This window comes from Canis lupus, chromosome 2, assembly GCF_048164855.1.
Source record: "Canis lupus baileyi chromosome 2, mCanLup2.hap1, whole genome shotgun sequence".
Taxonomy (NCBI): domain Eukaryota; kingdom Metazoa; phylum Chordata; class Mammalia; order Carnivora; family Canidae; genus Canis; species Canis lupus.
The window spans coordinates 30,950,497-30,971,468 of NC_132839.1; the positions used below are offsets into that span (position 1 = coordinate 30,950,497).

Here is a 20,972-nt window from a genome sequence, read left to right on the forward strand (position 1 = left end):
TTCAAGTGTGTGTGTGTGTTTTAAGATTTTACTTATTTATTTGGCAGCGAGGGGGAGCGCCAGCAGGGGCACAACAGGCAGAGGGGGCAGGGAAGCAGGCTCCCCAGAGCTCGGAGCCAGAGGTCGGAGGTCGGAGGTCGGGCCCCACCCCAGCGCCTCAGGGCATGGCCGGGGTCCAAGGCAGACGCTTAACCTACTGAGCCACCTCGGCGCCCCTCAAGTGTGTGTATTTAACTTCAAACATATTTTGAAAAATGACAGTAAAAGGGTTAAAGGTCACTTTCTGGTTAGGGCAGGGGTCCCATTTCTGGTGGCCACTGGGGGGCCTATTTCAATATATCCAGGCCTGAAACATTTACCGAGCGTCCAGGCCTCAGAAACTTAAGCTTGTGTATTAACTTAAAAATTCTGTTGACTGAATAATTCTTCAGCTGAAAAATGTTCTTGTTGATTATGGATATAGAAATATGTTTATTATAATGTTTCTTACTGGGACGCCCGGGTGGCTTAGTGGTTGATAGCCCACCTTCAGCCCAGGGTGTGACCCCGGGTCCCGGGATCAAGTCCCCTGTCGGGTTCCCAGCATGGAGCCTGCTTCTCCCTCTGCCTGTGTCTCATGAATAAATAAATAACATCTTAAAAAAAAGTGTTTCTTACTGATCTTCAACTCTCAGAGGTGCTAATCATTCTGTGTTTAATTCCCTCCCCTGCCCCTGCCTTTGCCCCAGGGAGCACTAGATGGTAAGGGCTGTCCCTCGAAGGGCAGTCCTTGGGGTTTCATCATAGCCTCCTGGCTCGAACAGGTAATTTTTCTCTCTTTCTTAGGAAAGAAACGTAGACTGTTCCTGATGCCTACAGCCCAGGAATCTGAACATATTCTCAATGACACAACTTTCAATTTTCTTAAGAATGTATAAAAAAAAAAAAGCACAGAAAGCTTGTCACTCAACTCCTTTGTTTTTCCAGCTCTATTCCCAAGAGGCAGACCTTCACGGACTAAGTCACCAGGTTCCCTCGACCTCTGAGTTTGGGTTAAGACCAAGAGCAAGACCAGGACACACCAGTGAGAGGTCAGAGGGTTGAAGCACAGGTCGGAGTAACCCCTCGTCTACCCCTTCGGGCCTGGGGTGATAACGGTCCCCCGGATTGCCAGTCCTTGCTGTGCTTCAGCAGCCACCACTAGCTCCACAGATGTCCCTGTGGGCATCTCTGTGCATCGCCTCTTCATGAAACACCTTCAGCTAAACCCTAAGACCTGGCCTTCCTGCCCACAGCCCTGATAGATACAGTCTATTTATTTATTCCAAATTTATTCCAAACAGATACCAAGCAAACTTTCATGTTTATTAATATAGGTTACATATATATTTTAAAAAGAGATAACATAAAAACAATGACATAATGTAAGTACAGACTGATAACAGAGTAATGATAGTCATATTAGGTCAGAGGTATTTTAACATTTCAGATTGAATAAACAAATCTCCACTGAGTTGGGTAAGATACAGTAACTAAATTAATAAAATCAATGCTAAAAAAATAAAGTCAATGCTAGCTTCTACTTACATTATGTTATTCTATTTAATTATTCCATGGCATTTGGAAATTGTTTGCTCTTTTAAATAGGTTAAACATCTGCCTTGCAACTTTTCATTTTTGTTTAAAAGGCCAACACTGCTTCATTAGGAAAAGATTACATATTTCAACTTAATTTTTAAATTATTTTCTGTACTTAATACTAATCATGGGGTTAAAAAATGCCTTTAAAATCATCTCACTAACTTAAAAAAAGTGAATGGAAAATGTAGAATAATTTTCCTATATTTCAAAGTCTGTTTCATTTTCTTCTGCTCTGTCTCATCAAAATGGCATCATTGATTATTCTACAAAAATCTGATTAAATTTATTGAAAGCATTTATAAATAAATCATGTCCAATTAATGCAGACCAGAGGACTTGTTTTTAAGAATATGCTTCCTGTGTTGTGTTATGTTTTCATCTCAAGTTAGAACCACAGGAAATAATAATCCAAATGTTCAGTGTTCTTCAACTGACAATCTTTGCTTGTATGAAACGTGTACGGTGACATCTAGCTAAAACAACTCTACAGAAGGACATGTTTTATTTATTATACACATACCACACTCTGTATTGGTCTAATTTGTTTTCCTTGTGGGCAGGTCTCCGTTTTACCCAACTCTATATGCCCAGCACCCATCATTGCGCCCGGAGCACAGAACGTGTGTTCATGTTGGCTCTGTGAGTGTTTCCATCTGAGAGTGGTCCTGGTGGGATAACTGCTGGAAGCAAAGGTGCCTTCTTTCTCTGCTCTTAAAATGGGCAGGAAAGTCGTTTATATTCATTATCTCCTGGGATAGCACAACCTACTTTGCCAATTTATAATACACAAGACAGTTCACAGCCACCCCTGGAGGGAACGTCAGGAGGAGAGCGCAGCTGTGGTGGTCCCAGTGCTGAACTCTGGCAGGCTCAGCTGGGGGGTTCCTGGCCAGCCCATGCCTGAAACGACCCTGCTTTGCATCTACTGCGTGGAGACCTCCACCTGGGGGCAGATTACTTTGAAAGCCAACCTAAGGCCACTTGTGGACCTACGCTCATTCTTGGTTTACATACACAGAGTGCAAAATATCAAACATGCCACCCATATCATTTGTTTTCATAATTTAAAGAATTCAAACCTTGATATGTTTAAAATGAAGAACAGTAGAACTTCCTCTACACACAGATAGTACTACTAAGTCTTATCCCTTAATAAGTTAAACTTTGCTGTCGAGCAATTGCAAGATACACTTTTTTGCAAAAGCTCCGTAAGTCCGAACCATAGGGTCCCTCCCTATAGATGAACATCTTCAGATGTTCTGGGCTAAACTCCAGCAACCTAAATATCTCTTTCCTTATCTCTGGTGGAAAAAAGAGAGGGTTTCAAGTGTCTATTCTACACTGCATTACAAATGATGTAAGTATGTGTGCACACACCTATCCACATCCACGCATATGTATGTAGTAAGTCTCCTAAATGCATGAGAAGAGGACATTCCGTTATTATCGTGGCACTGGCGATACTCTCTCGCAATGACACTGTTTTCTATTCTTGTTATCTTTTCCAGTAACTAACAAATACACACGATTAACGGCTCTCACGAGAAAGAAGCATGTGAATCATATATTTGTTGTTTTTGATCATAAATACCTTTTTGGCAGGGACTGATACAATCCTCAGGCTGCTCACTATTTTAACGTTTTCTTTTTAACTCACCAACAGTCCCGTTTCCTAAGTTAAAAGCTTTTTGTATATGCTGTTATTCAGGTTACTAGAGCAGGTGTCCATCTTACTTGCCATCAGCTGACCACTGCTGTTGTAACTGCTGGGATCGGAACCCTCCTTGCAGCATAAGATGCCGTAGAGGTGCTTCTGGCACTCGGAAGAAGCATAGTAGTAAATCAAGGGATCGAGGCAACAGCTTATGCTGCTGACACAGACACACAGGAGGTAGGCAAAGTAGGCAGCCTCTGTCACGGAATCTTGAGAGAGGAATGAGTAATGCAGAATCAGGAGGACATTTGTGGGTCCGAAGCAAATGATGAAAATGCAGAAGACAGCGAGGGACAAGAACAAAGCCCGGGATTTCTTGCTCCGGTTGGCAACCGTGGAGGAGCTCAGACACCGGATGATGGACACGTAACAGATGGTGGAAATGATCAGGGGCACAAAAAAGAAGACAGCAGAGAAGGATGAGAAGTAATACGCATAATAGCCTTCGAGCAGGGTTTCATTGAGCACGTCATGGCAGGTGGTTATGTTGAGCCCCGGCACCTGGGTGGTCTGCTCCTTGAGGAGCAGAGGCACCACCCCCGCGATGGCCATGGCCCAGATGGCCAGACAAGTGAAGGACGCCCTTCCCAGGGTACGCCAGGAGAGGGACTGGATGGGGTACACGACGGCCAAGAACCGGTCAACGCTGATGACCGTCATGAGCATGATGGAGGCGTACATGTTACAGTAGAAGGCGGCGGTGACAAAGCGACACAGTTCAGAACCAAATTTCCAATCACTGCCAGAAAAGTAATAGCTGATCTTGAAGGGGAGCACTGACGCGAAGAGCACATCTGCCGCAGCCAGATGTAACATGTACACCACAGCGGGCTTCTTGATCTTCATCTTCCAGATAAACACGAGGATGGCCATGATATTCAGAGGAAGGCTTACTGCAAACACACCAGTGTAGACAGAGGGGATAAAGAGTGTCAGCCAGGAGCTGGTCAGATATCCCGAGGCATCCTCCGAGATAGACACAGGGGGCAGTTTTTGAAGAGGACGGCTTTTATTGATGGAGCTTAATCTGACTTCAGGAAACTCGCTTTCATTTTTCTCCTCATCATCCTCCAGTGGGAATGGTTCAAATCCATCATTGGTATTCTTGAGAAAAAATGACCGGGGATCCACAGTAGCATTGGTTGCTTTTGATACTTAAAAAAAAAAAAAAAAAAAAAAAGAAAGAACAATTAAAAAGGCAAAAAGACAAACAGAATACATTTTACTTTTATTTTTTGTGCTCTTACTAGGAGAGTGGGTAGGTAAAGAGCAAGTAATGCATAAATGGACTGCAGACCTTACCAGGGAATTGGCTAACTCAAATACTCAGAAGGACAGAGGCAAATGCACCCTGAAGACATCAGGAAAGGCTCAGTACCTGACATGAAGGGAAAAAAAAGCAGTGACTTGGTTTCCATACTAGCCACCATCTCTAAACAAATCCCTCCCAGGCTCTAGACTTTGCTTTCCTTCATAGGCCTTCACGTGTACATTTTCACCATTTAGTTTGCAGACATCCCTAGAAACCCACTGTTCCTGATGCAAACATCTGACAGAAACGGGAGGACTTCTTAGGTTTTGGGGCTTGAGGCAAATTCAGAGAAAGACCAAAGGCTCTAATTTCCATGGCCACCGTCCATGTGACAGTAGTTTTCCTGTACTACCTTTAGTTTGTTTACACAGTAGGATGTCCCAAATCTCTCATCACATTTGGACCCAGCAACAGCTCCTCGGGTTATCCCCTAATACAACTGCAAGGTGCACACCACTCTAGTCATCTTCCTGTCTCCTTCCTGAGCAGGTCCATGGATAGCAGATGTTCTAGGCCGGTGGCCTTCCTTAGCTCAGTTCCAGGATGCTACACGCACCAAGGCAGATGCCAGGCCAATGAGGCTTTCCTGAGTGTCAACCAGAAGTCAGAATAAAGGCTCAGTTGCAAACTTCCTCCTTTTATCATCCTCTTCCACCAAAAGCATCCATTTAAAATGTTCATCAGAGAAAGGCAACACTTAGCTGCTGTAACTCAACCAGCTTTTCCTTCTGAGGAGCTTTTGCTAAAGTTCTGCGATTGAGGAAAGTTGGGCAAAGAGCTGGCAGGTCCTGCGAAGCTGAGGACCAGGGAGAGGAAGCACAGAAGAGTGAAGCCTCCGTCACCGAGCATCTACCACAAGCTCTGGACATGCAGGTCACTTAGAAGTGACATCAGAGGATTTAAAATCTGGCTAGAAATTGCTCAAGTACAGTGGATTTTCAAACCTTTGGTCTTACTTTTCATTGGTGGACCCTTTGTGCAAACAAAAGTTTACACAGAGAGGAATAATGCCGTAAAAGACAGAGATCTAGTTCTGGAATGGCTCTGTAGGGTCACTGGAACCAATCACCCCTTAGATAGAAATGAAAAACCCTTAACTCTTTTCCTCCTCCAAATCAATGACCTGAAGGCACTCAAGTTCCTAAGGTGCTGCTGGGTAGAGGAGAAATGAATATTGAAAGAAAGGATGGCACCTGGTGACATTCTCGTTTTCTTGACTTTCATAGTTAGCTTGAGAGAAGGCCAAAGCCACAAAGGATGACTAAAACTAGATAGAAAGCCCACAGTTTCCGGCCTGAAGAACCAGAGGGTAGAGTTCAGGGCAACCGTAGTCACTGGAAAGTGAGGAGAGGAATAAAGTTAGAGAAGGGAGCCAGTTCTAAATTCCAATGTGAATTTGCCCCAGGCTCTGACTGACTCTGGAACCATGCACCGCTAAGGGACGACCCAAAGCAGCTCTGCTAAAGACAGAAGAAGCAAAGTGATATTTTGCTCAAGATGGTGAATGTGCAGATTGAGTCCAACCAAATTAATTGCCTGCTAAAGCTAAAAACCAAAATCTTTTGGAGAAATAAAACAAAATCCTGAGTCTTTACAGTATGGCAATGTCCGAGGTACAATCTCAAATCATTTGATACCCAAAGAAACACAAATTAGAAAACAAACTGAGGGGTACTGGAGGGGAGGGGAGTGGGGGAATGGGGTAACTGGGTGATGGTCATTAAGGAGGGCAGGTGATGTGATGAGCACTGGGTGTTATATAACTCATAAATTGTTGAATACTACATCTGAGACTAATGATGTACTATATGTTGGCTAACTGAATTTCTTCTTTCTTTTTCTTTTTGGCTAATTGAATTTAAATAATAATAATAATAATAATAATAATAATGCCGGAAAATTATGACTTAGTCTCAAGAAAAAAATGATAAGCAGTGGAAACCAATCTTAAGATGGCCCAGATATTGGATTTAGCAAATAAGGATTTTAAAGGATGTGTTGCAATGAAGTAAAGGGAAATATCTATTGAAATGGGAAAAAAAAAAAAAAAACTATCAGCAAAGAAACCAACCAATGGAAATTCTAGAACTAGAAAGTAACATACAATAAAATGGCATCTATTTCCAAAATAAGGAGCAAAGCTAGAGTCGAACAGGACCTGGTGGTGAAAGGTGGAAATGAGACTCTCTTAGCAACGTCATGGCTGGGCCCCTGAAGGTGAAGGGGTGGCCTGGCAGGAGATCTGTCACAGGGAAGGCCAAGTGTCTCCAGTGATGAGCTTCTGAGAAAACAGATAGGTCTAGATTGTTCCTCAAGGGTAAGAAACCATTACTATTAATCTCTGAATCTCCAGTGCCCTGCACATGGTAAGAGTTCCTTAAATTGGCTTTTATTACTTTGTTTTGTTTTGTTTTATTTTATTTTTTTATTACTTTTTAAAAAATATTATATTTATTTGAGAGAGAGAAAGAGAGAGAGTGAGCACCAGCGATGGTGGGGGCAGGGAATAGGGAGAAGCAGACTCCCCGCTGAGCTGGGAACCCTACATGGGGCTCGATCCCAGGACCCTGAGATCATGACCTGTGCCAAAGGCAGACACCCAACCAACTGAGCCGCCCAGGTGCCCTGTAAGCTGGCTTTTAGTCACAGATTTGCATTCTAACATTGGCTCTGCCAGAAGTCACTTAACGCCCTGGAACTCCGTCTCAGAATCCTTGAAGTGGGATTCCAACACCTGTCTGACCTACAAATCTGGCATCCAGGTGGATCCCTTGTGAAGTAGGGCATGTGCTTCCTTTGTAAACTCTACAAATTAATCAATGGAGGAAATGAATATTATTCTTCTCCTTTCACTTCAGTGCAACTTGCTTTTAGATTCAATTATTTGCTTACTCTCATTTATTTTAAATTAAAATGGAATCTGTGCTCCTCCTTCCCTCCTGTTCAGCAATGTTTAGTTTTTCAGTATGATGAGGAACACGAACAGGTTGCAAAGTAGAGAGCCCAGCATTCCAGAGCTGTATATCCAATTTCAAATTGACAGCCATTTCCAGAAGGATACCTTTCTTCCTTTGTGATGCGTCTTACTCTGAGTGCATCCTGACCCATTGGCATGGAGGCCCCTGTGGGATGGGGAGCTGTCTCCCAGGCCATAATGAGTGTGTGGGGAGCTGAAAGAAAAGAATGAATGGGTTCTGGCATTTTAATACCACAAAGGTCAGTGTCCTATAAATGCTGACCCAGAAGAACCTGAAGGTCACACAGTTTTCCTCTGCAGTTTGTACCCTGGCTAGATGAAGGACTTCTGTCACTGGTGGAGGGAAAGGGGTATACACACAGGTGTGCCGAAACAGGTAGGAATCCAGGCATTACCTGGAGGAACGATACAGTTTGAAAACTACTCAACACTCATACCTAAGCCTCTTAGATACTATCACTTCGTTTGAAAATAAAACTGTCAATGGATTTTACTCTCCATTTAGTACTTTGGTATTAAGTATTTGTCTTAAAAAATGTCTTCCTGGGGCACCTGGGTGGTGCAGTGATGGAGCGTCTGCCTTCAGCTCGCATCATGATCCTGGGGTCCTGCGAGCGAGTCCCATATCCGGCTCCCTGGAGGGAGCCTGCTTCTCCCTCTGCCTCTGTCTCTGTGTCTCTCATGAACAGATAAATAAAATATTCTTAAAAAATGTCTTCCCTGGCTAGGCCTTTTTAGACAGCACAGTGTTTATAACAGAAACATTATACCCACTGAAACAGGAAATTTTATAGGATGCAACCCAGGAAGAATGCATAATTCCTCGATTAAATATCATTACCTTAGGTAATGATATCATTACCTTGCTCCTATAGGTTTGATATTTTGGCTTTTACGGAATTAAAAAATGTCAGCCAAAAAATTAAAAAAACAAAATTTAACTATCTACCAGGATCAAAGAAATAAACAAAACCAATTCCAAGTAACCAGACATACCCCCTTAGGCTGCCATTCAAGTTTAAGTATATCCCATTTCCTCCCATCCTGGCACAGCTCACAGGTCAAGGAGAAAGAGCTGTCACCGAGCCAAAAGCTCAAAAGCTCTTGTAATTCATCAGCGGTTTTGTTGTTAAGCTATGGTTTCACATACAAAAAAAAAAAAAAAGCAGCTCAGGTCCTAATATCAGTTCTCATGCTTCTTGCAAAGTTTCTCTCAATTTAGGTTTCTCTTAAATGGTTCTAGAGTAGTTTTGTGATCCAGTATAGCACACAGCTAAATGCTTCAAGATGGACTCTCTAACTGGAGAATTTTAAAAATTAGAAAGTCAGGCAATGCTTCTCCTATCTTTGATGAGATCTGGCCTGGAAGCTGAGTGGTGACTAGATGCGTTATCAAAATCTCATGCGATCCTGGGATTTATTTCATGCCAGTCCTCCGAGGCACCAGCCTTGGTTCTGACTCAGGGCTCTCCCCTACAAGGCTTACAAATTAAAGCAGAAGACCCAGGACCTTGCCCACATTCCCACACAGAGCAGAACAGCTGTTCCCTGCACTTATCCACAAGTGAATCAACACTACAGGCTACAGAGAAATAAGGAAGAGGATGATGGAAAATTAGTAGAAACCTATGAATTCCATCAAATGGAAAACAGCAGTATTATTGCAATATTCCACCGTCTCAAAAGCAAATGCACACCATTTTCTAATGCAAAGAACCAGTGTTTCCAGAAAGAAATGGCAGGTTCCAGATCCAGGGTAGGAAACCTGTAAGATGAGCTTTGAACATCTTTAAAGAATATTGGGGTCGGGTCAGAAAGACTCTGGAGTCAATCTGAAAGGTGTCCCAATGCCAAGGTGCAACAATTGATCACCAAAATAATGACAAAAGTGAATTAAAACATTTGAAACCTGCCACATATCTTAAGATCCATGAATTCATAATGATACTGAAAGGAAAATGATGCATTTCTGATCACCTTTGGAGGAGATTAGGGGGCCTGGTATGAAAACTGGTATATAAAAGCAAGATTGAAACATTTATCCTGCCTTTTCTGTATTTCAGGGAAATAGAACAGTCAGCGGCAGAAAGTTCTTCTTTATAAAATAATTCCAGCTCATAAACACAGAAACAATAACAGATTTAGGAAAGCATCATTTGGAAGCTCTTGGCTAAATAATGGACTGAGTCTGATCCCCAGTGGTCACTAAAACCACTAGGTGAAGAGGGATGGAAAATTTCATAACAGCTGGAGCAAGTGGACAATGCCTGAGTCCACTGAGTAAGCAATCTTAAGTTTACAAAAAACGGAGACAATCCTGAGATGCATCAGGAAGTACATGGCACCACTACTGACTCGGTCTTGCATAAAACCAAACCTACATGTGAACAGGCCTCCAGATGTACCTACCATGTGACCAAAAACACAAGGACAGATGGGCATGCTACAGGCCTTAAGTGAACATCCCTAGTGACGCAGCTGGCCAGATCCGGTGTGTGGGGGAGTCTCTACAGCAAATGACCCAGTTCCTGTGAGAAATAAACAGCCATGAGAAAGGAGGAGACAGGAAACAGTAACAGATGAAAAGAAATGTCAGAGACATACCAACCAGATATAATGGTTGGTTTAACAAGGATCCTGATTTTAATAAAACAATTGTAAAAAGGCATTTATGAGACAGCAAAATTTGAATGCTGACTGAACAGAGTGCCCAATGTTAAGAAATTGGTATTCATATTTTAGGTGAGACAATGGTATTATAGTTATTTATTTATTTATTTAAAAAACATTTTACTCATTCATTTGACAGAGAGAGAGAGAGAGCGCGCACACAAGCAGGGAGAGTGGCAGAGGCAGCCTCTATAGTTATATATTTAAAAAAGAGTTCTTGGGGCACTTGGGTGACGCAGTCAGTTAAATGTCCAACCTCGGCTTGGGTCATGATCTTAGGGTCCTGGGATGGAGCTCTGCGTAGGGCTTTACACTGAGTGGGGAATCTGCTTGTTCCTCTCCCTCTGCTCCTACCCCTAACTCATGCTCTCAATCTCTCTCTCTTTTTTTTTTAGATTTTATTTATTTATTCACAGAGAGAGAGAGGCAGAGATACAGGCAGAAGGAGAAGCAGGCTCCATGCAGGGAGCCTGATGCAGGACTCGATCCTGGGACTGCAGGATCACACCCTGGGCCAAAGGCAGGCGCTTAACCACTAAGCCACCCAGGTGTCTCTCATGCTCTCTCTCAAATAAATAAAATCTTAAAAAAAAAAAAAAAGAGTTCTTATCTGAGGATATATACCAATGTGTTTATGGATGAAATCATACATATGTCTGGGATTTGCCTTAAAATTGTCCATTTGGGAGTGAAGAAAACTGAGGTATAGATAAAACAAGATATGGGGAGTAATCATATAGTTCACTTTATGTATGTTTGAAAATTTTCATAATACAAGGTAAAAAAAACCCAAATACTATATGCACATTTACTTGCTACTAAAAACTAAGGACAAAGGTTTTTGCTTTTGTTTTTCTATTGTCTCCGACTTGATAGGAAAAAAGTTTTTCAGTGTTTGTATGAACAGTTTTCGTTTCTTTGTTTTTGTTTGTTTGTTTTTTGGGAGAGAGAAAGATATAGCCAGCAGAAAGAGGAGCAGAGACGGAGAAAGAGAGAACCTCATGCAGGCTCAATGCAGAGCCAGACTCAAGGCTTGATCTCAAGCCCTGAGATTGTGACCTGAGCCAAAATCAAGAGTCGGACGCTTAACCGACTGAGCCACCCAGGTGCTCCGTGAATACAGTTTTACATTTAATAAATTCATGTGATACCAGCTCCTCAAAACCTTTTCTGGAATATGGAGGAATTGTTATGAAAAACACTTAACGTTTGTTGAACACCTACTATGTGCTATGTACTTCATACCATACTTCTTGTAACTCTAATGTTTCTTTTCTTTTCCTTCTTTTTTTTTTTAAGATTTTATTTATTTATTCATGACAGGCAGAGAGAGGCAGAGAGACAGGCAGAGGGAGAAGCAGGCTCCTCGCAGGGAGCCCGATGCAGGACTCCATCCCGGGGACCCAGGGTCACGACCTGAGCCGAAGGCAGACGCTCAACCACTGAGCCACCCAGGCGCCCTGTAACTCTAACATTTCTACAAGATAAGCATTATAATCCATTTTATGGCCAACATGCAGAGGCACAGACAAGCTAAATAACTAATCCACAGTCACAGAATTTGTAAGTGGAGGGGGGCCAGGATTTGAACCTAGATTTTCCTGGCTCCAAAGCTCATACCCTTTGAACCACATCACATTACTCTGTCTCTTTAAAAAGACTGGAGATTCATGGCCTACTCCTGAAACAGTACAACTGTTTTCCTCTAATTCGTCTAGTCCTTGTAACTGCAGGTAGTACAGGACCACGTGAACGTCTAACTTAAGTTGATGATGCCCATGGCTATTGCTTGGGAATTCAGGGTCCTGCTGACCTTGGCTGCACACCAGTCACACGCTGACAACCTAGTCCTCACACACACATCAGCTGTAGTAGGGAGACATTCGAGGACAAAACAGAAAATTCTTTAAAACCGTTCAAAATGGGGCAGAAACGAGCAGTAAGTGAACAAAAGTTTCTGCTATGGGAGAACCAGAATTAAAGGTAGGAGAAGGTAAATCCTGACTCCAGGGTTAAGAAAAGGTGGCCTAGCATGGGAGGCTGTTCTCCTCCTACCCGCATCCCTGAGCAGGGGTGGGCTGAAGGCCTGGGGGAGCCAGCCTGGGGCAGCTGGGAGCAGGGGTCTGGGGAGCGTAGGGTCAAGACAAGCCGGAAATGGAGGCGCCGGTGCCCTCAGCTGGAACAGGCGCGGGAGGGCGGCTGAGGAGCCTGCAGGCCCGGCCTGGAGCCTTGGGGGGCGGCCCGACGTGTGGGTAGGAAGGACGCTAGCGGGCCACGCGGGAGCTATCCTGACCCCCGGCTTTTCCCAGTCTTGCAGCCTGTTTTGCACCAGAAGTCACAGGCCCTGAGCTCCGCGTCCTGGGGCTGTTGCTCTCGGAAACAAAAAGCTAAAATGAAAACTAGTTCACTCTAAAGGATGTTAATAATGATCAGCAATTCCTCCCAGTACCAAGCTGTCTCTGTCCCTAACCCCGCCCGCGTCCTACGTGGTCTGTAAATCTGAACTCAAACAAAGAAGATCCTGGTTGTGAGAGAAACTATTGCAAACGGCACTTCCTGGAAGGCAAGCTCTTCTTGTAAAGCGAAAAGGCGGCGTCAATTCTGCTAACGTGGGACAGCTTGCTGCATCTGCTACACTAGGTTTTCAGTGATGGTAGAGACTTGATAGGGTTATGACATCAACTTACAGGGTTTAACAAGTTTTATTTTTTAAAAGATTTTATTTGTTCATGAGACACACACACACAGAGACAGAGAGGCAGAGGCACAGGCAGAGGGAGAAGCAGGCTCCATGCCGGGAGCCCGACATGGGACTTGATCCCAGGACTCCAGGACCACGTCCCTGGCCGAAGGCAGATGCTCAACGGCTGAGCCAGCCAGGCGTCCCATAACAAGCTTTTTAAAAAAAGAGAGTGGTGTAGAAAATACTGGCACGCACAGCACATGGTTGTACTCTTGTTTCAGATCTACAGGTACACAACTGCCCATGTATATTTATTGCAAACACACATGTCACAATGTAAAGTATACGTCTTACAGTTTTCTCTGTTGGTTAGCAAAAAAAAGGAAATACTGGAAAATACTGACAATACTATAATACCTGACTTTTAATTCACTATGGACTTGAAATAGATGATGTAATGTCCTTTCTTGAGTTAAATAAATTTCTTTCACATGCAAATTACAGGTTGTTCCTGTTATTTCAAAGGGTAGATTATTTTTTTATAAATTTATTTTTTATTGGTGTTCAATTTGCCAACATATAGAATAACACCCAGTGCTCATCCCATCAAGTGCCCCCCTCAGTGCCCATCACCCAGTCACCTCCACCCCCCACCCACCTCCCCTTGGGTAGATTGTTTTGAACATAAAAAGTGCCTAAAGGACTGTAAGTCCTCCTCCATGACAGAACTTCATTGGATGCCCTGGGACGAGGAGGAAGGCTGTGACTTCAGGGCTTTCTGCAAAACCCACACAAGGTCAGCGCAGAAGAGTGTTTGGAGGAAGTGGAAGCTCCTACCCAGAAAAAACAATCTGAGCGTAGAGAGAGAGCTCTTGCCCTGACAGTTTCAGGCTCAGGCAAGAGAGGGCAAAAGGCGGAATGAAAGAAATCTCAAACCAGAAAAATAGATGGAAAACTCTGAATGTTGAAACTGTGGAGCCCCCCAATAATCAGCACTAGGTAAAAAATAAGCCAATGCTGTGGTTCAATAATGACTCTTCCAGAGTGTTTTTTGAAGCATTCATAGCACAGGGGGCAGCCCGGCCCACACTCCTGAAAACTCTGAAAGAGGAGTCCTCAAGTGCCCAAGGGCACGTCTCATATGCAGCCAGGTGCCTGCGGCATGCAGAGGAGGTAACCTCACACAGGTCAACAAAGCAAATCTGTGGTTGTCAGAGACTGGGGGTCAAGTGCTTAAGGGGTACAGGGCTTGTTTTGGGGTGATGGAAATATTTTGGAATTAGACAGAGGTGGTGATTACACAATATTGTAAGTGCATCAAACTGTACACTTTACGATGGTTCATTTAATACTATGTAAGTTTTACACCATCTTAAAAATATAGGAAAGGAAGGAGTTCTGAGGGAAAAGAGGGATGTGTGTCGCAACAGAGGAGAGGAGGGGACTCCCCTGTCCTGTGGAACTCCACCCAGCCCAACCCCCCCCAGTTCCAGTGTGTGAGGGTGACAAGGACAGAGGTGAATGCCTGAGGGAGGGGAAGGGGTAGAAAGCGCAGGGGGACAGACAGGCCAGAAGCCTTTTGGAAGAGGAGCAACTTGAGAGCTGCTGAGAAAGTGCAAGTTAGGGTTCTAGCACACAGATCCACTCAGAATGAAGGGCAGAGAGATGCTGAATTAGAAAGATAGAGAGAGGGGAGGAAAGGCATCCAGCAGAGAGGACATGAGGTATTCCTGAGAAAGGGCCCCCTTCCCTCAAAACACTCTCTCACACAAAGGAAGGGCGGACCAATTTAAGGAGGAACCTACTATCTTCATTTGTCCTACAGAAGTCAAAGGCACCAGGGAATGAAAAAAATGAAAGAATGAGGGAGGGAGAGAGAAGAAATTCATTCAGACAGATACCAGAGTAGAGATGTACTTCTTGCTGTGTCATAAGCAATTTGGCTTTGGGCTTTATACAGGTTTCTGGTCTGCTTAGGGCCCAATCATTGTCCTGTTTTGTGTCTTTTGTTTAGGCTTAGGACCACAGTCTCAGTAATAGCCAATTAATTAGCATATTCATGAGGAGGGATCCATTTATAGCCTGCCTTATCATGTGTTTGCAAAAGTAAATGGCAGGGTACAACCCAAGCATCAATGTTCACTGATCACCTCCATGTGCTAGGCCTGGGCTACAGATCAATGGGGTGCAGACTTTGCCCTCTAGGGGTTCTGGGGAGCATGGGAGAGTTACTCTTCTCTACTGCTGGGGGTCTGGATGGTTTCCTCTCTATCCAGGTGGATAGAGAAACCCTGTAATAAGGAAAGACAGGCCTATGGTCAAACAGGAGTTCCACTTCTTGCCAGACTTGTGACTTAACCATTTGAGACTGTTTACTTACGTGTAAAATGGGGATACCACATACTCAAAAGATTGTTGAGAGGAATAAACAAGACAGTATACGTAAAATACCTAAAAAGGATGCTGATGTAGTAGGTGCTTGATATAGAGTGGCTGGGATTTTATTTATTTATTCATGAGAGACAGAGAGAGGGGCAGAGACACGGGCAGAGGGAGAATCAGGCTCCATGCGGGAAGCCTGATGCGGGACTTGATCCCGGGACCCCAGGATCCCAACCTGAGCCGAAGGCCAATGCTCAACCACTGAGCCACCCAGGTGTCCTAGAGTGGCTGTTTTTAATTAAATGTGAACATGTGGAGCGTAAGGGAGGGCATTTTGGCCAGAGGGCATGGCAGGGGGCAGAGGCCAGAGAAAGCCTAGCTCCCAGGAGGAGGGACTGGAGGGTAGGGCTGGGTGGAACATGGGTAATCTCACAGGTTACATAACAGAGGCGGCTGCGTAGAGGCTTGGGACCCATCCTGCAAGGGGAGGGGCACCTCCTTCTATGCTGAGTAAATGGGCTTGAGCCTGTGGGCAGCCGTGCAGCACGTGGCTTCTCCCAGCCAATCCCCTCTGCCACAGTATCAGCGATTCTTTTTTTTTTTTTTTTAATTTATGATAGTCACACAGAGAGAGAGAGAGGCAGAGACACAGGCAGAGGGAGAAGCAGGCTCCATGCCCCGGGAGCCCGACGTGGGACTCGATCCCGGGTCTCCAGGATCACGCCCTGGGCCAAAGGCAGGCGCTAAACCGCTGCGCCACCCAGGGATCCCAGTATCAGCGATTCTTGAACCCTTCCATCCTTCATGCAGATCCTTATAAAATTGATAAGCGTCACCTCTTGGATGCTGGCCCTCTTTGATCTCACTTAAATTACCCAAGAGAAAGGGAAGTAAATTGGGTAATGAACTTACGAATTTCTCAATAAACATTTGCGGAGCAGACCCTGGTTCTAGACTTCCTGGGCATAAATGGAAGCCTATAATCTTGGCCGGGGAGATGAGATACCCACATAGTGACAGTGCAGCAAATGCCAAAACGAGCGGGTACAAAAGTCCCAAGAGCTTCAGGAAAGCTGAAACTGGTGGGCAGGGCCAGCCTGGAGAGCTTTCCAGGGCCTGGGGTCTTAGGCTTCCTCCCATCACGTAAAGTGCTGAGGGCAGATACCCTTTAGAACTGCCAGTGGGCCGTGATAAGACAAAGCAGACCTATTTTTAGTTGATCTTATGAGTGATTTCAACTCTAGAGACACTTATTTCCTGCACACAGGGCCCCCTCCTCCATCTGGAGCTTTGCTATACTGTCTCTGAGTCCTGGTTTCAGGGGGATGCCCGCCAGCCTTAGCAGTGTTTTCTGAGAGGGGGAGACTCTCAGGTGATCCGAGTGCAAATGCCTCCGGGCCCAGGGCCTGCCCCCGAAGAGGACTCAGCTCCGGCTCTTTTTTTTCTCTCACCCTCCTTTCTTCTTTCCCTCCCAAAGTGGTTCCAGAATCCAGTGTAGATAAGCTAGCCAATCTCTGTTCGGTTATCCGTCTACGCTAGCATGTCCAGCTTAGCGTGCCCCTTCTCAGTTCACAAGCAAGAAAGCTGAGCACAAACACTGTGGACTTCACCGTACTCCCCCACAGGCGCCAAGGTCTTGGGGGCCTTGAGGAAGGGTGACTTCAGGGGATCTGTGCCGGTATAAACTTATTCCTGACCTCACCATCCAAATCTCATACAACAATTTGTATTCTCAAGAGCTTGTCCCCAAATAAAAGTACAAAGTCACATCACAGAGCACATAACACCGTACAGTTCCCAGGACTCTGCAGGCGTCTTCAGACACCAGGAGACCGTGCGGATGTTCTCCGCAGCCCCCGGGGCTGCTGCAGAGCCGGCTCCTGCGTGGAGCTTGTGCTTTGCCCAAAAGCACCAGAGCAGAACTCAGTCTGATGGAGAGAAAACTCTACCTTTGTCACCTCTTATTCTTAATGCAACTACTCTAGTTCCAGTGTGAAAACGGCGTAAAGGACACAATCTGTCACCAATAAGAAAAAGTACTATCACTATAAAGACATTGAAAAGTGTTTTCCCTTGGGTTCTGTTAAAAACCAGTTACCCGTTAAAAACAACTTTTTTTTTTACCAGTTAAAAACAACTCCGTCCTGCTTTTTTTTGCGGGGGGGGGGGGGGATTTGGAAAATACATGTACTTGGTCAGGTAGCCAGACACTTGGAGACACGCAGTGGGTGGGACTCGTGTCGGGGGTGGGCAGCCCCCCTGGCAGCGGCCCGAAGGGCGGCAGTGAGACCCCAGGGCGCGAGGCGGCCGCCCCTGGGGACGCCCCCGGCCTCGGCGCGCTCGGGAGGCCGGGGCTGCTGCGGGCTCCCCGCCCGGCCTCCCCGCCCCCGGCTGCCGCCGCCGGTGCCCTTTGCTCTCCCCACGTGTAAAACGTGCAAGAAAAGCCATTTTCCAACAAAAGAAAACTTTATCGGGGGCGCCTCTCCGCTGTGTATCGAACGCGCCAGGAGCGGCGGAGCGGCGTGGGCCGCGGTCTCCCCGGGGCGGTCCTGGCACGAGGGCCCGGAGGCGCAGGGCCGCGCGGCCGCGGAGCAAGGGCGCCCCGGACGGCAGCTCCCGCGGCCCAGGCAGGGCGCCCCCCGCCCCCCCCGCGGGGCCCGGCTCTCACCCGGCTGGCGGCCGCGGACGCGCGCGGACAGCAGGGGGCCGCACAGACCGAGTCCCGCGGCGACCAGCAGCAGCCTCCCCGGCCCCATTGTCCCGGCGCCGGCGCCCCTCGGCTCGGCTGCGCGCCCTTCCTGCGGCCGCGGGCTCCGACCGCCGCACACTGCGGGCCGCGGGGCGCTCCACGCGGGGCCGGGCACGCTCGGCGGGCGGCGGGCGGCGACTCTGCGGGCGGCCGGGCGGCGGCGGCTCCCCGAGGACGCGGGCGGCGGGGCGGGGCGGGGCGGGGCGGGGCGCGGGGGCGGGGCGCGCGGAGCCCCGCGGCCGGAGCCGGGACAGACCCCGAGCCCCGCCGCCGCCCCGCCCCCACGCCCCGCCCCCTCCCGGCGCGCCCCCGCCCCCTCGCCCCTGCTCCACGCCCCCTGTCCCCCGTCTGCGCCCCCCGCCCCGCTCCCACCCGGCGCGCCCCCGCCCCCGCCCCCGCCCCCTCGCCCCTGCCGGGCGGGAGAATCCCAACGCGACCGTTTCCCTCCGGGCGCCCGTGGCCGGCGGAGCTCGGGGCCTCGGACGGGCTTCGGCGGCCGCTCGCGGCACCTCTGCGGCCCCGGGAGCACGGCCTCCGTGGCGGGGCTCCGCGCACCCAGGCGCCCCCGGCCCTTCCCGCCCGCCGCCCAGGCCGGGGGAGGCCAGCGGGAAGCTTCGAAGTGACTCGTGTTCTTTTCACTGTAGCGAGAGCGGACAGGCTGCGCCCTCCAGGGAGCAGGGCCGGGAGGAGGAGCCGCCCGAACGCGGAGGTCTCCGCTCGTCGGTGAAGCTTTGCCCCCGGGGGTCGCGCTGCTCCGCAGCGGGCGGGGATCCCGAGGGCGCCCCCCCGGCCCCGCCCCTCCCGCGGCGGCCGCCCCCGCCCCGCCCCCCGCAGCACCTGCGCGGCCTTCGCGGCCCCTCCCACGGCGGCCGCCCTCGGCTCCCCGCCCGGACCGCCGTCCCCGGCCTCCCCCCTTCTCCCCACCCACCTCCCGCAGCACCTGCGCGGCCCCTCCCCCGCCCCTACCCTCGCTCCACGCACCCCTGCTCCCCGCCCTCGGCCCCCCCACCTCTGCTCCCCCCGCCCCCCCCGCAGCACCTGCGGGGCCCCTCCCTCGCCCCTACCCTCGCTCCACGCACCCCTGCTCCCACCCTCGGGCCCCCCACCTCTGCTCCCCCTGCCCCCCCCGCAGCACCTGCGCGGCCCCGTCCCCGCCCCTCGCTCCACGCCCCCCTGCTCCCCGCTCTCAGCCCCCTCACCTCTGCTCCCCCCGCCCCCCCCGCAGCACCTGCGGGGCCCCTCCCTCGCCCCTACCCTCGCTCCACGCACCCCTGCTCCCACCCTCGGGCCCCCCACCTCTGCTCCCCCCGCCCCCCCGCGCGGCCCCTCCCCTACCCTCGCTCCACGCCCCCCTGCTCCCCGCCCTCGGCCCCCTCACCTCTGCTCCCCCCGCCCCCCCCGCAGCACCTGCGCGGCCCCTCCCCCGCCCCTCTCCTCGCTCCACGCACCCCTGCTCCCCACCCTCGGGCCCCCCACCTCTGCTCCCCCCGCCCCCCCCGCAGCACCTGCGCGGCCCCGACCCCGCCCCTCGCTCCACGCCCCCCTGCTCCCCGCCCTCGGCCCCCTCACCTCTGCTCCCCCCGCCCCCCCCCCGCAGCACCTGCGCGGCCCCTCCCCCGTCCCTCGCTCCACGCCCCCCTGCTCCCCGCCTTCGGCACCCCCACCTCTGCTCCCCCCGCCCGCTCCCCGCAGCACCTGCGCGGCCCCTCCCCCTCCCCCGCCCCTCGCTCCACGCCCCCCTGCTCCCCGCCTTCGGCACCCCCACCTCTGCTCCCCCCGCCCGCCCCCCGCAGCACCTGCGCGGCCCCTCCCCCTCCCCCGCCCCTCGCTACACGCCCCCTCCCCCCCGCCCCTCGCTCCACGCCCCCTCCCCCCGCTCCCTCCCCCGCTCGCCCCCCGCAGCACCTGCGCGGCCTGCGCGGCCCCTCCCGCGGCGCCAGGGCTGCGGGGACTCGTAGGCGTCCCCCGAGGCCGGGGCCGTGGTCCGCGCTGGCCGAGCAGGGGCGGCGGGCGGGGGCCCCGAGCGGGAGGCGACCCCTCAACCGCCATTCCCGGGGAGTCCCCCGCAGCCCTTCCCGGCCTGGCGGCCTGCGGCGCCCCGGGGCCATGACCCGTAGGTGACAGTCGCAGGGCAGGTTCGGTTCCGGCTCCGCCACAGCAGAGCGCGCCTCCCGGCGGCCTGGGGCGCGGGGCCTCGTGGTGGAAGCTGCCCGGAGCATCCCTCGGGCCGGGCCCACGACGCTGCAGCCCTTCCTGCCCGCTTCCCCGACCGCAGCGCCCGAGAGCGGACGCGAACCCCGACAGCAGGCGTCGCCTCACTCCCTTGTACCTTTTCCTCGGTCCCAAAAATGCCATCGATTTTAAGACTCACTGAAATTCATATGCACAGAGCTGCTGCCGGACTGTGGCGGCCGTGGTCCTAAGACGTCTCCGATTCGGGATTGCTCAAACGTGAACAAAGACCAATTAGAATCAATGAAACAGTGTAGACTATGCGTGTAATCCTTAGGGCCGCCCGGGTGGCCCGCGGCTTAGTGCCTCCTCCGCCGGGCCTGATCCTGGGGTCCTGGGGTCGAGTCCCAGGTCTGGCTCCCCACAGGAGCCTACCTCTCCCTCGGCCTGTGTCTCTGCCTCTCTCTCTCTCTCTCTCTCTCTCTCTCTCTCTCTCCCTCTCTCTCTGTGTCTCATGAATAAATAAAACCTTAAAAAAATAATATATGTAGCAAAAAATTCAAACAATTCAAGGATGTTAAATGAAAAGTAAAAGTATCTTTGGCCTCCCCTTCCAAGAACCACTTATCCATCATGATTGAGATTAAAAGTTTCTGTCCATTAGGAATGGACAGAATTCGTATCCACATGCAA

General features: G+C 49.7%; 1 protein-coding gene across 5 annotated transcripts; it reads right to left on the reverse strand.

Moving 5' to 3' along the window:
* Positions 1-1,947: 1,947 nt before the first annotated feature.
* Positions 1,948-20,626, reverse strand: F2R (coagulation factor II thrombin receptor). Of its 5 annotated transcripts, XM_072794548.1 has the most exons (4): positions 18,027-18,157; positions 10,033-10,151; positions 4,637-4,712; positions 1,948-4,488 (listed from the first exon to the last, which is right to left on the reverse strand). In XM_072794548.1, the coding sequence occupies exon 4, from the start codon at positions 4,205-4,207 to the stop codon at positions 3,293-3,295; it is 915 nt and encodes a 304-aa protein (XP_072650649.1). In that variant the 5' UTR covers positions 4,208-4,488; positions 4,637-4,712; positions 10,033-10,151; positions 18,027-18,157; the 3' UTR covers positions 1,948-3,292. The 5 variants fall into 5 exon arrangements, with proteins under 5 accessions (XP_072650649.1, XP_072650637.1, XP_072650669.1 ...); XM_072794536.1 differs by lacking the exon at positions 4,637-4,712; XM_072794568.1 differs by lacking the exons at positions 4,637-4,712; positions 10,033-10,151; positions 18,027-18,157 and adding an exon at positions 20,479-20,626.
* Between the last annotated feature and the right edge of the window lie 346 nt (positions 20,627-20,972).